General features: G+C 41.1%; 1 protein-coding gene across 1 annotated transcript in view; it reads left to right on the top strand.

Annotated features, from left to right (window-relative positions):
* Positions 1 to 17,583, top strand: part of Ascc1 (activating signal cointegrator 1 complex subunit 1) — an 86,051-nt gene that overhangs the window by 50,299 nt on the left and 18,169 nt on the right. The window contains exons 7-8 of the mRNA XM_090346506.1: positions 7,354 to 7,478; positions 9,653 to 9,738. Coding sequence (XP_090202632.1) covers positions 7,354 to 7,478; positions 9,653 to 9,738 — 211 coding nt within the window. The remainder of the gene's footprint in view (positions 1 to 7,353; positions 7,479 to 9,652; positions 9,739 to 17,583) is intronic.

Below are 17,583 nucleotides of genomic sequence, written 5' to 3'. Positions count from 1 at the left end.
AACTTCAGAAAATAAAAATTAACATTATATAACTTAATAGACAAATACTATTTTAGAGTAACAATTAACAATTATATTGAATAATAGACTGCATTTACTTCTTGTAATACCTATAATATTAAATATTTTGTTCTGTTATGATGAATAGCTAAGCTATAAAACAGACACAATTGAAGACACCATTTTCATTATTTGCAGGTAACCTAACGGTCTACTAATAAAAGTTTTATAAACAACTTTACCATTATAAGAGATCAGTAAAGGTGCTAAGAAGTGGCTGGGAAAAGGATAAATATATACACAATAAATGCTTTAGTGTTTACAAAATGCCAGGCACTGCTAAGTATCAAAATTGATATAAATGTGGGGAAAATAGGCTTTACCTTAAGGAACCTTAATTTAGAATTAATTTGCTGGATGCTGGTGGCTCATACCTGTATTCCTACTCAGTTTACTGAGATGTGAGGATTCCAATTTGAAGCCTTGGATTGGCTTCAATCCAGGCAGAAAAGTCCGTGAGACTTTTAACTCCAATTAATCAGCAAAACAAAAACAAATGCAAAAAAGGAGCTATGGTTCAAGTGGTAGAGTGCTAGCATGGTACAGCTAGCTAGGGTAATGTGTAGCTATCATAGTTTTAAATTCAGAGCTTAGATTTAATGCATTAATTCTCACTTTCTATTTATAATTCCCAAGTGCTACATGATGGAGCCACTTAAAAATAATAAAGCTTGGGGCCAGGAGTTTGGCCTAGTGGCCAAACATGCCTAGCATGCATGAAGACCCGGGTTCGATTCCTCGGTACCACATACATAGAAAAAAGCCGGAAGTGGTGCTGAGGCTCAAGTGGTAGAGCTCTAGTCTTGAGAAAGTCCAAGGACAGTGCTCAGGCCCTGAGCTCAAGCCCAGGACTGGCAAAAAAAAAAAAAATAATAATAATAAAGCTTATTTTTTTCATTGTAACCCTATATTACATTCAATTCTTAGGAAGAAGTGAAGGCATAGGTAACTTCAGGACTTAATTCAATCAAGTAAGAATGGAAAGAACATACTGTTAGAAATAAGAAATAAGGTGACTTGGTTGAATATAGTGCTCATGATATCCAACTTGAAACTTAAGATTGTACCCAAATACCTCTTTGGTTTTCTTTGAGACCAAGAGTGAAACTGGTGTCTGACAATTTTGTTCATTGGTAGGCACACTACCACCTGAGCCATGACTGCAACCCCCCTCCCTCCCCGGCCACCAGTCCTGGGCTTGAACTCAGAGCCTGGGCACTGTTGCTGAACTTCTTTTGCTCTTGGCTAGCACTCTACCACTTGAACCACAGCACCACTTCTGGCTTTTTCTGTATATGTAGTACTAAGCAATTGAACCCAAGGTTTCATTCATGCTAGTCAAGCATTCTAAGCTACATTCTTAGCCCCATGTGTTCTCTTAATACCCTCTCATACACATATGTGAGCAGCATCAGTTTATTGATCAAGTCGACTGTGTCAATCAGGCATTAATTTGTGTGCAGTGTTCATGAAGCCATGAATGAGGCAAGAGCCATCCTTCATGGAGATGATAATGGCAAAAAACAGTTGCCAAGACTTGGATTTGGGTGCTTCTTTCACTTCCTGAGCAACACAACTTGTCAGTTCCTTCTGTGTAAAAATAGAAAATTAGACTACAACCTTTTGAAGGGCTTTAGTTTCTTCAAAAGACTAAGCCAGTAAGTTGACAGAAGTCCCAGTTCTCTGAAAGACAAAGAAAAGGCAAAACTGGAAATGGGTGTCTTTTAGTTCCTGCATGGAATTTACTTTTCTCTAACAGCAGAGAGTTAGGCATCATTCTATTGTGTTTGTAATTGAGGTGGGTTTTAGAGTGTGCATCTATGTTCAGATCTAAGTTACATTGTGATGTTCAGTCAAAATTTTGTCATTTAAACTGATGTTATTTGTTCAGAAACTTTGAAAACCCAGTATCTTATTTGATTTTTTGATAATTTCACCATCCACAGAAATACTTGTTGATGAGGTTAAGTTTTCCTTTTTAAGTTTTTCTATACTTTCCATGTTTTCTTTTTCCTTTTTTTTTTTTTCTTCTGGTCATATGTAGGGCTTTAACTCAGGGCTTAGGTGCTGTCCCTGAGCTCCTTTGCTCAAGGCTAGCACTCTACCACTTTGAGCCATGTTGCCATTTCTCATTTTCTAGTGGTTAATTGGAGATGAGTCTCATAGATTTTCCTCAGATCTTAGCCTCCTGAGTAGCTAGGATTACAGTATATAAGCCACCAGCACTCAGGTGGATATAAATATATATGTGCATGTATGTGTATGTATGTATGCATGTATGTATGTATATATGTATAGACATGTACATGTATATGTGCATACGTACATACATATATATGTGTGCATACATGCAAATTTAAATTTAATTTTTCTCAGTTGTAGGAGTTGAGCATGTTTTCTATAATGGACATGTTTATTATTATTATTTTCTTTTCTTTTTTTTTTTTGCCAGTTGTGGGGTTTGAACTCAGGGCCTAAGCACTGTCCCTGGACTTTTCTCAAGGCGAGAGCTATACCACTTGAGTCACAACACCATGTCCAGCTTTTTTTTCCTATGCATATGGTACTAAGGAATTGAACCCAGGTCTTCGTGCATGTTAGGCAAGCACTCTACCACTAGGCCAAACTCCTGGCTCCATGTTTATTATTTTTAAAATATAATTTCACCTGGGCTTGGTGACTCCCGCCTGTAATCCTAGCTACTCAGGAGGCTGAGATCTGAGGATCACGGTTCAAAGCCAGCCCAGGAACTGAAAAATCTGTGAGACACTTATCTCTAATTAACCACCAGAAAACCAGAAGTGGCACTGTGGCTCAAGAGGTAGGGCAGTAGCCTTAAGCTGAAGAGCTCAGGGACAATGCCCAGGTCCAGAGTTCAAGTCCCACGACTGAATATATGTGTGTGTGTGTGTGTGTGTATACATATACACACACACATATATATGTGTGTATATATATACATACATACACACACACACACATATATATGATTTTGTTATGGTGTGGTACAGGGAGGTTATCATTTCATAAGTCAGGTAATGAGTGGAAATGTTTATTTTAATAACCAGAAAAGAAATTAGGATAACTAAGAAAAGAACATCTCTCTTCTGTTTCCCCTTCTTCCTCCCCAACTTTTTCATCCCTTGCTGTGCTAAGGATTGAACCCAAGGCCTTTCTTTCTTTCTTTCTTTCTTTCTTTCTTTCTTTCTTTCTTTCTTTCTTTCTTTCTTTCTTACTTTCTTCCATTCTTTCTTTCTTTATTTATTTATTGCCAGTCCTGGGCTTGAGCTCAGGGCCTGACCACTGTCCTTGGACTTTCTCAAGGCTAGAGCTCTACCGCTTGAGCCTCAGCACCACTTCCGACTTTTTTCTGTGTGTATGTGGTACTGAGGAATTGAACCTGGGTCTTCGTGCATGCTAGACTAGCACTCTACCACTAGGCCAAACTCCCGGCCTATTTCTCTTTATTTTGTGTGGCAGCATTTCAACTGGTTCTCACAACTTCATTTGTGAGAGAGAGAGAGAGAGAGAGAGAGAGAGAGAGAGAGAGAGAGAGAGAGAGAGAGAGAGAGAGAGAGTGTGTGTGTGTGTGCACGCTTTCTGCTTCTTCAAAACTCGTTTCCTGTGACCTGCCAAGAATAGTTGTTACCCTGCCTGACTTGCAGCAGCCTTTGCCTCTCATCTGTAGCCTGCCTTTCCATCTCATCACCCGACTTCCCTCTCTACAGAATTTCTCATGGATTCCTGTACATGTTCTTTTAGCCTCTTGACTCCAGTGTATCTGTAATTAATTCTGTCATTCCCCTAACGTTCACTATTGCCCCTAGCTTCCTGGGCACTTGTGGCAGTCTCCTGCCATCCTGATACCACCCTGCTCCACCACTGTCTTCTATGTGGCAGCATCATTCGATTCTGAAATCCTCCAAGGACAGCCTACCTCATTCATAGTAAATGTCAGTTTTGTGTGACTTGGTCCTTCCTACTTCAACCTTGTTTCACTTCCAGCATTGGCTTTGTTGTCCTTCCTCAGTCATATCTCACATATGCCTGCCCCAGTGTTTGCATGTGTTGTTCTCTCTATAGAATGTTTTTCCCTCAGGTCTCTGCTATGATGTCAATTTATCAAGGAGACCCTCTCTGATGGTTCTTTCTAAAGTAGTACACTCCTGGCTCTGTCCAGTTATGCTCCCCTTTTGCTTATTTCCTTTTCTTCCTAGTACCACCCCAAGGAAGTGTGTGCACCTGTGTTTGCTGTCTCTTTTCCCTGGAGTGTAAGCTGCTGAGGGCGGGCAATTGTTTTGTTTGCCTACGTGTCCTTGTTGCCTCTGAGCACATCATCTCTTCCTGTCTCTTTGGGTTTCAAGTTTCATCTCTCTGTTCGGTAATTGCTTATTGTAATTAGTGTTTTCAACTTTTTTCATTGGATGCAAAAGCTGCCATCCCTTAACTCTGTATGGTCTTATTAACACCCTTCCCCTTTCAAGTTTCTTAAAAGAGTAAAATGCATTTGTCGCCTTCCCCTCCCCCATCCTGCTTCCTCCCTTGGTCCTTTGTCACAAGATTTCTGTCTCCAGTGTGCCAACAGCCTTGCTTTCACACACATAGGTTTCCAACTATGGAAAATAAGGTATTTTCTCATCTTATTTTTTTTTCCTAGTGTTATTGGTTATTCCCTGTTGTGATTCTCCCTAAAGTTTTCCTTTTCCTACTTTCTCATCCCCATCATTGTGTCTCTTGGTTTCTCCTCAGTGCCTTACATAGGTAAGCATCCCAGAGGCTCTTCTTAGAACTCTCTTCTTGATCATGATTACAGGCATGAACCCTTGGCACCCAGTTCTTCCATATTTTATTTTGTTTTGGCTAGTCCTGGGGCTTGAACTCAGGGCCTGAGCACTGTCCTTGGGCTTTTTCCTCAAGGCTAGCACTCTACTACTTGAGCACAGCACCACTTTCAGCTTTTTCTATGTATGTGGTACTGAGGAATTGAACCTGGGTCTTTGTGCATACTAGGCAAGCATTCCACCACTAGGCCAAACTCCTGGCTACCTCTCCCATGTTTTTAACCACCCTTTTAGTACTGATGATCCCAGACTTTTCTCTTGAGCTCTTGGTTTGTATTCATGTATTCTTCCTTAGTATCTCATGCCATAGATGCAGAATCATCAGTATTAACTCTTCTCCCCAAACAGCATAAAACAAGGAGCAGTTGATTCTCCACAGCTCTCCATCTTGGTAATGGCTCAGCTGGTCACTGATAGCCACAACTGGGAGCCATTCTTAACTTCTTTTTCTAACTCTGCTGTGTCTGAATGGGTTCCTGCTTTTATTCATCAAGCTCTTTTGAATCTGTTTTCGCCTCACTTGTATTGTCCATGCCATAATTTAGACCATCATTTCTCATGTATAGTGCTGTCCTTGATAGTATGGATTCTGAAGCCAGACAGCATACATTCTAACTTTTAACTTTATTTTACAATTTCAACTCATTAAAAAAAGGTCCTGAGCTGGGCATGGCAGCTCATGTTTATAATCCTAGCTGCTTGAGAGGCTGAAGTCAGAAGGATTGAGATTCAGGGACAGCCAGGGCAAAAAGTTTAAGAGAACTCATTTCATGCAATAAAAGGCATAGTGGTACACACCTGACTTCTCAGCTATATAGAAAGTTTAAATAAGAAGATGTTGGCCCAGGACTGCCTGGGCAAAAATAACAAAAGTGAAAAGGTGAGCGTGTGTTCTAAATGACAGAGCTCTTGCCCAACAAGCATAAAGCCCCTAATTCAAACCCTGTACTGCCAAAAAGAAAAATGTTTTTGATGCTAAGATTGAGCCCAGGGCTTTGAACACGCTCAGCACATACTTTGCCACTAAGCTACACCTCCAACCCCTAAGGGAATTCCACCTCATCTGTACTGGACATTGAATTCTTGGCCTGGTGCTTTCTGGGCCAGCGCTCTACTGTTTGAGCTAGGCTTCCACCCAGGGAATTTTCCTCAAGTGTGTTACTGAGGATTCAACCCAGAACCCTTATGCATACTAAACTGACTACATTCCAGTCTATATTTTAGTGATGACTCTGCCACTTAGTAGTTATATGAAGTTTCTAACTTCTCTGTACCTTCTTTTCTTCATTGGTGAAGCTAGGAATGACTTGTGAGGACTGAATGATTTGTCCTGGTGTGTTTTGCTTGTTCTTTCTCGTTTCTTATTTCTCAGCAGTCACCCCCGTGATCCCCATGCTGCGGCTCTCTTGCCTTCTACATTCCGCTTTGGAAACACTGGCCATCCTGCCCCAGGGTCAACTTTCAGAAATGTAATTTGAGTCACAACATTCCTGTTAAAAATTTCTCAGTGGCTCCCCATTGTCTGACCACTGCTTATCTCCATTATCCCTCTTCTCTCACTGTTAGAGCAATAGCGAATCACTGGCAGTTTCCATAAACACCATAGTCTTGCATGCCATAGAATTTTTGTACATGCTACTTGTTCATCTGAAGTGTCTTTCCTTTCCTGTTTCTTTGGTTGGTCCTTGAGGGTCATTTTAGACCTACTGTGGAAAATTGGCTTCACATGTAGAGTTGAACACTCACCATAATGTATTCAAATTATTCATTTCCACACACGTGTGTGTGCGCGCGCGCATGCGTGTGTGCATGCATGTTGGTCCTGTGTCTTGAACTTAGAGCCTGAGTGCTGTTCCTGAGCTTTTTTGTTCAAGGCTAGCACTCTACTATTTTCTTGTGTATGTGGGGGGCAGGGGGGTCATGGGGCTTGAACTCATACTGGGCATTGTCCCTGAGCTCTTCAGCTCAAGGCTACTGCCCTACCCTTGAGTCAGTCCCCACTTCCCATTTTCTAGAAGTTAATTGGAGATAAGAGTCTCAGGTCCTTTTGTGCCTGGGCTGGCTTTGAACCTTGATCCTCAGATCTCAGCCTCCTGAGTAGCTAGGATTACAGGTATGAGCCACCTGCGCTGGCTAGCACTCTACTATTTGAACCACAGCTCTAGCTTTTTCTTTGTTTTGTAACCAGCTTTGGTTGGCTTAAACTGCAGTCTTCATATCTCAGCCTCCTGAGTAGCTAGGATTAAAGGTGTGAGCCTTTGGTGCTTGGTTATGTCTGACTTCCCACCTTTAATCTGACCTCTGTAATGGTAGGGCTGTAGCCTCTTCCTCTGCTGATGCAGGATTTTTACAATGGCTGTCACAGAGCAGACACTCCATATTTATATTGAATCAGTAGTCAAGGCAGAAGAGTTTCCTGAGATTTCTGAACTGAATTTTTTAATCTCTGCAGGCTGCAAGAATTAGTTGATCGAGTGCTGGAACGCTTCCAGGCATCTGGACTAATAGTGAAAGAGTGGACCAGTGTGAAACTGCATGCAACCGTCATGAATACACTGTTCAGGAAAGACCCAAATGGTAAGTTCTCATAGAGCTGCAGGGTGGTTTTAAGCAAGCAGCAGGGTCTCAAAGTCTTAAATAGAATGCCTAGATAAGTGCTGGTGGCCCATACAGGAGGCTGAGATCTGAAAATTGCCATTCAAAACCAGTCTAGACAGACAAATCTGAGAGATTCTCACCCGTAGAGAGCCAGCAGAAAGCTGAAACTGGACAGTGGCTCAAATGGTACAATGTTAGTCACGAGTGCAAAAGCTGAGCAAAAGTGTAAGATTCCTGATTATAATAAGCCTCAGTATCTGCACACACAAAAAAAAAGAATGACTGCCAACTCTGACAAACTTAGTAGACATGGATTGAGCTGGCCTGGGCTGTGGCTTTCAGGCCTTTTATTTCAGTCACACGTAAGGCGTAAGGTTGATGAATTTAGCAAACAAAAATATGAAATGAGCCTCTAGATTTTTGCCTAGTCTACCCAAAAAATGCCATCTTTTCTATCTCATTCTACCTTAGAAGTAGTTGGGATTTTAGCCATAACTAGCCTGTAATAGTGGTCTTTAACTAAGAAAATACTTCTCACTAGAAATATTTCCATATTACCCATATGTATAGCTAGCTAAAGGTCAGTGTTGAGTTGGCCCTCTAGAACTTTATAATTAAAGAACATACTCAAAGGTAGAAATAGGAATATTTAGCTGGATGCAGTGGTTCACTCCTGTAATCCTAGCTACTTAGGAGGCTGAGATCTGAGGATCAAGGTTCAAAGCCAGCCCAGGCACTAACATCCATGAGGTCCATGAGACTCTTATCTCCAGTTAACTCAATACAACACTGGAAGTAGTGCTGTAGCTCCAGGGGTAGGGCAGTAGCCTTGAGCTGAAGAACTGAGGGACAATGCTCAAGCCTACGGTACAGTAGTACCCTTGAGCTGAAGAGCTCAGGGACAACACCCAGGCCCAGAGTTCAAGCCCCACAACTGACCAAAAAAGAAAAGAAAAGAGAAAGGAATATTTTTGAGGGTAAGTCAATGATTAGAATAAGAGTTGGTATTTCAGAAAATATTCTGAAAGTTAATTCTTGAGGCTATTTTGAATTATTTGCTCTTTCTATTCTTCTCTGAATTGTGTTTTTATTTAAAAAGGACGTGAAATTATGTGTTATGTTTTCTTTTTTTGTTTTAGCTTCCTTTGACATTCCTCTTCTCACTGTCCTCTAAGAATATCTTTAGGGGGTGTGCAACTCACAAAGCTAGAACATAGCTTTGATTAGGTCAAGGTCATTGATTCTGTACATTCTTTTGTACAATGTCAGTAAGGATACCTTTGATTGTAGTAAAAGAGCTTTAAAATTTTAGGGGTAGAAATAGTCCTTAAATGTACTCAAAGCTTAATGCCAGCAATTTTGACTAATTAATATGGAAACTTCTGGGTATGTTTTTTACATATTTAAAATTGTGTATAGTTTATCTTTGATTCATAGATGGCAATGAATCCTTTTTTCTCCTTTGGTTTAATTTTTATTGGTAGTGAATCCTTGAATCTGGGCCTTGAGTCTGCTAAGCAGGCACTTTATCACTTAATCCATACCCCCTGCTCTATGGAATTCTTGGAGATTACTTAGTCTGATTTTGTAAAGGGAAAATTGCGATCCACAGAAAAGAAGTAATTAACCTAAGAATACAGGTGGGGCCAGGCACTGCTGGTGACTCACATCTGTAATCTTAGCTACTCAGAAGGCTAAGAACTGAGGATCATAGTTCGAAGCCAACCCAGGTAGGAAAATCTGTAGAAGTCTTACTCTCCAATTAACCAAAATCCATAAGTGGAGCTGAGGCTCAAAGGGGTAGAGTGTTAGCCTTGAGCAGAAACAGCTCAGGTATAGCACCTAGGGTGGTGTGCACACATGCGTGTGCATGTGCACACACACACACACACACACACACACAACACAGCTAGTTAGTTACATGATTAGTACCTGCAATGAGTACTTGGAGAATGTTGAAGTAGTAAGTGTACAGTGAATAAGTTGGTGGCAGCTGGCCAGAGCTCTGTATTCAGACATCTGTCTTACCCCACTGTGTCACTTCCTGGGGTAGTTCATGAAAATGTGATTGGCAGTATGTACCTGTAGAACCCTAGGAAAATACAGATAAATAATAGACTTCTCCTCTAATGTTGTGTTTGGAATATTTACAGCTGAAGGCAGGTACAATCTCTATACACCAGATGGCAAATACATTTTCAAGGAAAGAGAATCATTTGACGGTCGAAACATTTTAAAGGTCAGTATGAAGCAGAGTGGTTGGAAATCCTATGGCATGGGACCTATATAAGGGAAGAGAAAACAGGCTGTACCTTTAGTGATAAGATATATTTTTGTCATGCTTTTCAGAGGATCATTGATTGAAAGGGCCATTAAAATTTTTTAATGTTCTGAAAAAAGAACCCTCTTGACTCTGTTAGATTTGGCATTTCTAGAGTACCTAGAATCTGTGATTTAAGGAGCAATGACATATTCCAGCCACTTGGATCCTAGGAATAACTTGATTTTAACCTCTTCTTACCTCCAAAAGCTTAAGTTTACATTTTTAAAAAGTGAAAACAAATTGTGTCTTGTTCTAGCAGATTTTTCTCACCCACAAAGTCATTCTTCAAGGTCACTTTATATTCTCTTTTTACTCAGGAGCAGTCTGTGTCCTAGAAAAGTAGATAGTCCACTTCTGACTTGACACCTTGCTTTTCTATGTTGCATTAATCTGTGAAATTTAAATACAAGGGACTTTTCAGTTTCACATTTATCTCCCTCCTACACACTACATTCTGTAAGAACCATGATTTATGTCTTTCTGTCAGATTAATGGGCCATTGTTCCCCTGGGCAAGGTGGAATACATTTGATACCAAGGGACAGGGTTTAGATTATTCCCTTGTTTTTGTGATGGTTCAGTTAAAGGTTTTCAAGGCTGTGGGTGTCTTTCAGAAGTAGAGAAGAGAATGTTCATATAACAACATCAGAAGAAGCTTTAGCTTCAGAAATGCTTGTTCTTTTTCCTTCCCTTCCCTTCTTCCATTCCCTTATCTCCTACCTTTGTAGTTCTCTTGCATATGTGCCACATGATCATCCTTGTCTCTAATCGGTGATGTCACTCTTGAGCAGCTGTGAATTCGTCCACAGAGCCCACAAGCCTTTCACTCAGTAGGCATTCATAACTCACCTTGCCAAGCTGTGCCAAGCTAATTTGATTCACTTCTTGCCTTGATGTTATCCTTCATTTTCAGTGTTCTCTCTCCTTCTCCCTTCCACCCCTTTCCTATCTTTTATTCATTTATTTTACCTGAGATCTTGCTAAACTGTTCAAGTCAGCCTTGAATTTGGAATCCTCCTACTTCCATCTCCCAGGTATCTGGGGTTACAGGTTATACCACCATATCTGGCTAGTATTCTCTTGTCTGTGAAGTCATGTTGGATGTCATTGGCAGCTGCTAATAATGATTCAGTTATAGTTGACTTCATTGTTTGTCCCAGGTCACAGTTTCTGTGTGATAGTAACTTTTTTCCTTTCTCCTTTGTTTAGGAGTTTTCTGATAGTATCAATTATTACTTTTTTTGTTGTTAATTTGATTAACAATGCCAGAAATTAGGAGAGGGTATTTGAGGGGGGGTGGGATGTTGGTTTTTTCTTTAAATTTCCTGAAACCCTCCTCCCATGGCATGAATGTGATGCCCTCTAGTGTTGGCCAGAACTGCTGTACCATTAGTACCCTTTGTAATTCATGCCTACTTAGCTTTAGAACTGGGCCCTGCAAGGTGCTGAAGAACATTTAATGTAACTGCTTACTTTAATCTCTTAACACAGATCCACTTTAGTTAAAGAGACTGCCAGGTAAAGAAGTACAAAAGAAAATTTAGCATTGTTGATATTGTCCCTTGTCAGGTAGAAATCATTGATTGTCTGAGGCTAAGCACACTTGTCTGAACTGGTATAATGCTTGACTAAAACTTGTGTTATAGGGCCAGGAGCATGGCCTAGTGGTAGAGTGCCTGCCCAGTAGCATGCACGAAGCTGTGGGTTTAATTCCTTGGTACCACATACACAGAAAAGGCTGGAAGTGGTGCTGTGACTCAAGTGGTAGAGTGCTAGCTTTGAAAAAGCCCAGGCCCTGAGTTCAAGCCCCAGAACTGGCAAAAACCAAAATAAAACTTGTTTTTATAAATGGTTAAGATAATTGGTGTGTCATATAGTCTAAAAGTGATGAAGAAACTGGGGTGTCAGTGTAGAGCACGTGCTTAGAATGGACCAGGCCCTGGATTTGTTCTTTACTACCAAACAAAAGCAAATACAAACCAGGCTTTTGTATCTGCTATAATACACTAACCGAAGTGCTTATTGGCTGGACAACATCTTCCAAACCATGTGCCCTCTTCAGAGGAGACAGTCAGATGGCATAGTCTTCAACTTTTAGCAGCTCATTTCTTTGAGGGTTTCAGGCAGTAAATGGCAATTACACTGTAAGGTTGAGGGCCAGTGATAGAAGAGAGATGCCTTTGAACAGTAAGACAAAGTATCCTCAGTATAGTTTTATATTTTTCATCTTAATCATCAGCTATAAAAATACCATCTTTCACCTATGTTTGGTCAAAGAATTAAGTAATTTTTAAAAGAATAAAGATAAACTTCAGGTTGCAGCAGTTTACCCCTGCCCCAGCACACAAGGTAAGAGCTATATTTGGAAAGTGACTATAAAAGACTACCTGTGGGATTACCACAAGTTAAAACATGACATAACATTACCAGTTAAAACATGACACCCATGACCCCTGAAGCTCTTGAAACAACAACAAAAAAGGATTTAGAAAAACAGGGCTAGGTGTATGTACATATATGTGTGTGTGTGTATGTGTATAAATATATGTGTGTGTATATATATGTATGCATGTGTGTATAGTTTTTGTACTAGAAAAGGTTATTATTGTAAAAAAAAAAAGAATCAAAATCAATTTCACTAACAAGCTAAGAACTGACTTGGAGTAAACAGAAAGGTTAAGGCACTGCTGTTCAGGAGCCCAAGCATGTGTGGGCAGCACGTTAACAGCAGCGTGGGCCAAGGATTTGGAGTGCTGGTGGTGGGAGGCAACCTTAGAAAAAACCTGCTTCATCACCTATTCAAAGAGAAACAAAACAAGAAAAAAAGTCATTGCTCATGGCTGCAAGAATGTAATAAGTAGCTGCCATTTGCTGTTCAACTCCATGAGAATTGGTCCTTTTGGCTCGATGTAATTTGATGTGTTCTGGGTGCCTTAATGAGAAAAACAACAAGAAAACACCTCTCAAATGACTTTTTGAGGTAGAAGCCCCATTTTTCTTCTATACAGTTCTTTTGAGAGTTGTCGCAGCTATAATGAAATAGTGTCTGGTTAATCCTAGTTAAAGTAAGAATTTTCTTTCCCTGGCAAGGACTTTGAAAGAACTGACAATCATCCTTCTGAGCAGAAAAGGAGCAAACATTCAATTATTATTTTTTATGGCAGATTGACATCTTTAAGCGGAGAAGGAATTAATGCAGATATCCTGGTCCAAATGAATAGGATGATGCCCCTTCAGAGTTTCCATTTCTGAGATATAAAAACAAAGATTTAATTTATGAAACCATAGGCAATAATGAACTTGCAGTTGGAGAAATCGGCTGACCTGCAGACATATTGTGCACAATAACTGCTACTTCACTAGCTAGAAGTACAATGGCCTGTACCTGCCAGTGCTTGGAAAGAGAGGGGGCATGGCAGTGGGCTTGGGGACTTGCAAAGTGGCTTTAAGCAGTGAAGTCAGTTTTCCAATGTCTGTACTCAGCTAATTGAACCAGGGCACAGCAGCATAGCTTCTCACTGCAGAGGCAAAAGGAGGCTCACCATGCACTCTCCAGACCAGGTGAGAGCACAAACGAAGGCACAGTCATGTTTGAGAGCAGGTGGAAAGTACTGCAGGTACATGACATAGAACATTTCCTTTGAGAATCTTTACTTTTAGAAACAGCCAGGGACTGATAGTTTATGCCTGTAGTCCTGACTGCTCGGAAAACTAATCTGAGGATCACAGTTCGAGCCCTGCCCCAGGCAGACAATCTGAGAGACACTTCCCTTCAACTAAATAGCAGAAAGCTGTAAGTGGCTCAAATAGTAGAACATTAGTTTTGAGTGAAAAAACGAAGAAAGAGCTATAAGTCCTGAGTTCCATCCCCAGTACCCTCCTCCCCAGCACAGACAGGGAATGGTCAGGATCAAGCTAACTGTATCAGTCTTGATGGTCTCTGCCCCCTAGAGATGTTTTGAAACCTTCTTAGCGCATGAGACTCAAGGTGTGGACGAGGGGCACTCAAGCATGTCACTCATTTCTGCCCTGGGCCTTCCTCTGTTCCTCAGAGCCCTAAAAAGAACAGTCGAGGAATGAATTTAAATGAGGTATTTATTTGCTTCACATAGAGACATTTTGTTTTTATGTAAGAGAAGTACATTTAAAGATGTACTATTAGCCTGGCACCAGTGGCTCACACTTGTAATCCTAGCTGCTCAGGAGGCTGAGATCTGAGGATCGTGGTTCAAAGCCAGCCCAGGCACAAAAGTCTGTGAGACTCTTATCTCCAATTAACCATCAGAAAACTGGATGTGGGGCTGTGGCTCAAGTGGTAGAGTGCTAGCCTTGAGCTGAGAGCTCAGGACAGCCCCCAGGTCCAGAGTTCAAGCCCCACAACTGATATACTGTTGTTGGGCACCAGTGGCTCGCACTTGTAATTCTAGCTCCTCAAGAGGTTGAGATATGAGGGTCATAGTTCAAAGCTGGCACAGACAAGAAAGTCTGTAAGATTCCTATCTCATATTAACCGGGGTGGGGGAGGGGGTTGGCAAAAAAGCTGGAAGTGGTGGTGTGGCTCACCTGCTAGAGCACCAGCTATGAGAGAAAAGCTAAAGGACAGCACCCAGGCCCTTAGTTCAAGCACCAGTACCAGCACAAACAAACATATTATTTGTCATTTTTTCTGAAACAGCATATAATGCACAAAACATAAATGTACAGCTTAACAAATAATGAGTAGTATAACTACTGCCAGCATCAGAAAAAAGAGTAAGACTAGCTCTTCAGTATGTCCTAAGGTAACAAAAGGCATAATTAATCTTTTAAACATACTCAGTAGCGAGGCTTCTTTTAAATGTATATTTGGCTTTAAAGTATTAAAAAGGTTGAAAGATAAATTTATATCTGTTAGGGAAGAAAGAAGAGAGGTGAGATTTAGAACTATAAAGTTACAATTTAAAAAGTCAAGCCTATAATCTCAGCAGTTTGAAAGGTGGAATGAGGGAAGATTGTGATTCAAAACCAGCAAAGGCAAAGAGTGAGACCCCATTTCAACTAACAAGCTACGCATGTCTGTAATCCCAGCTACATGTGATCCCATTGTAGATAGAGGATCATAGTCTGAGGCCTATCTCAAACAGAAACATGAGACTCTATCTGAAAAATAACAGAGGCAGAAAGGGTTAGGATTGTGGCTCAAGTGTAAGAGCACTGGCCGAATAATCACAAAGCCCTGAGTTCAAACCCAAGTACTGCCAAAAATAAGCCAAGAGGGGTGGCACTTTTTTAATCCCAGTATTTAGGAGGCAGAGACAAAGATTCCAAATTCAAGGCCAGCCTGGGCTATGTGCTGAGACAAGAAGAAGGAAGAAAATGAGAAGGACAAGAGGAAAAGGAAGACGAGGAAGAAGAAACAAAACAGTTTTTAGAATAAATTTTAGGTTCATAGAAACATTGAACAAAAATACTATGTCCCCATAAACTGTATTCTGCACATGTATACACACACACACACCCACACACACACCACATACACTATTGACATCTGGCTCCAGGTGATACATTTGTGTTCAGTGTACCTGCACTGATACATCATTAGTACTGGAAGTGCATTCTATGGATTTGAAGGTTAGTGTATTATATAGACTAGTTGCCCTGCCCTCAAACTCTGCCTGCGTATGGGCTGGGAGTTTGGTTTAGAGGTAGAGTGCTTGCCTAGCACACACAAAGACCTGGGTTCCATTCCTTAGTACCACAAACATAGAAAAAAGCTGGTAGTGGTGCTGTGGCTCAAGTGGCAGAGCTCTAGCCTTGAGAAAGCCCAAGGACAGTGCTCAGGCCCTGAGTTCAAGCCCCAGGACCAGTACAAAAAACAAACAAGAAAAACTCCCCCTGCTTCCATTCCTCCTCTCCTCCACCCTGGGCAGCAGCTGATCTTATCCCCAAAGTTTTACCTTTTCCAGAATACCATGTGCTTGCAATCATGCTGTATGCACCCTCTTCAGATGAGATGTTTTCTCCAGGCCTTTGTGTAGCTTCAAAGCTTCTGTCTCTTACTGCTGAATAACATTCCTTTGTCAGGTTGTTTTACAGTTAGTTTATCTGCTTACTTGCTGAATGATATCTTTGTTGATTCCAAGTTTGGGCAGTTGTGAGTAAAGGTATAAACAGATAGGGACTTCTTTTTATGTTCATGTAGGTGTTTTGTTTGTTTGTTTCAAAATTTTCATTTGGTTGTAAATACCAAGAAGTTACAAAACTGAGCCATATGTTAAGAGCAAGTTTATTTTCTTTGTCTGTTGAATTCAGGGCCTCACATTTGCCAATCAGGCTCTCTGCTACTCGAGCCTTTATTACCATATTTTTACACTCCCCCCCCCACCCCGATTGTGGGGTTTTAACTCTGCGCCTGGATGCTGTCCTTGAGCTCTTCAGCTCAGAGCCACCACCCTACCCTTGAGCCACAGTGCCACTTCCTGTTTTCTAGTGGTTAATTGGAGATAAGAGCCTCATGGTCTTTAGTGCCCGGGCCGGCTTTGAACCTTGATCCTCAGATCTCAGCCTCCTGCGAAGCTAGGATTACAGGTGTGAGCCACCACACCAGACCCATTAATACTTTTTTTACAAAAATGCAATATTGTGCTAATATTGTAATTAGCATAAATGTGAAACTAGGGAAGGAGATGATGATGAGAAACCTTGTCAAAACCTGGTGCTTGGGCCGGGAGTTTGGCCTAGTGGTTAAAGTGCTTGCCTAGCATGCATGAAGACCCGGGTTCGATTCCTCGGTACCACATACATAGAAAAAAGCCAGAAGTGGTGCTGAGGCTCAAGTGGTAGAGCTCTAGCCTTGAGAAAGTCCAAGGACAGTGCTCAGGCCCTGAGCTCAAGCCCAGGACTGGCAAAAACAAAAACAAAAACAAAAAACCTGGTGCTGTTACTTTGTGATGTTGGGGATGAAGTGTGGCTCCTCTCCTTCGATGGCTGTGAAGTAACACAAAGACAAAGGGGAGTTGGCAGTTACAGTGGCCTGCACTGTGAGTGGCTTGCTTGTTTCCAGCTGCAGAAGCATTCTGGGTCTTAAACAATCCAAAGAAGGTCCCTGGCTTTCAATACTTTGAAATGGTCCATTTGCTTCCATAGCTGCTTTCTTAAGGCTTTTTCAGGGTTATAGGAGAAAGATTTAAATCCAAGCAGTATTTCAGCAGAACTTTTCCTCTGAATTTATTTTCTATATTAGCCTGGAAAGTGAAGTCTTAAGACACTAATGAGGGTAACCAAAGTTTCAGCCGTCAGAAAGGTGAAGCCATTGTTAAACTGAAACTAAACCCTAGCTGCTGGCTGATTTGTCAGACCCAACATCCATTCTGGAAAGATATACTTCCCCACTCTCTCCTGCTGGGGTGTAAGTGTCTGCTGGTGCACTGACCATTCTTCCTGCAGTGACGCTGGGTGGAACAATTCCTTCTGTCTTGTCTCTGCACCAACCAGCTCAGGTTGTTCTGCAGGGTGTAGCCAACACCCTAACAAGGAATAGGCCATGTCAGTATGAGAAGAAAACAGAAAAACAGCTTAGCATGACTTTCTTAACATCATTTGTAGTTTTTATCCTAGTGAAATACAAATAAGTCTAATGTTTATTGAGTAACAACTTCAAGTATAAAACACCATGCTTAGATGCTTCTTGGTGCCATTGAGAGAAGAATAACTATTCAGTTCCCTTTGATCTTACTAGTATGAACTATTTGGATAGATACCTGTTTTTATTGCATGAAATACT

Source organism: Megascapheus bottae, chromosome 15 (genome assembly GCF_031878675.1).
Source record: "Megascapheus bottae isolate mThoBot1 chromosome 15, mThoBot2.hap1, whole genome shotgun sequence".
Taxonomy (NCBI): domain Eukaryota; kingdom Metazoa; phylum Chordata; class Mammalia; order Rodentia; family Geomyidae; genus Megascapheus; species Megascapheus bottae.
Note: the sequence above shows the minus strand (reverse complement) of the source record. Positions and strands in the feature narration are given on the sequence as shown.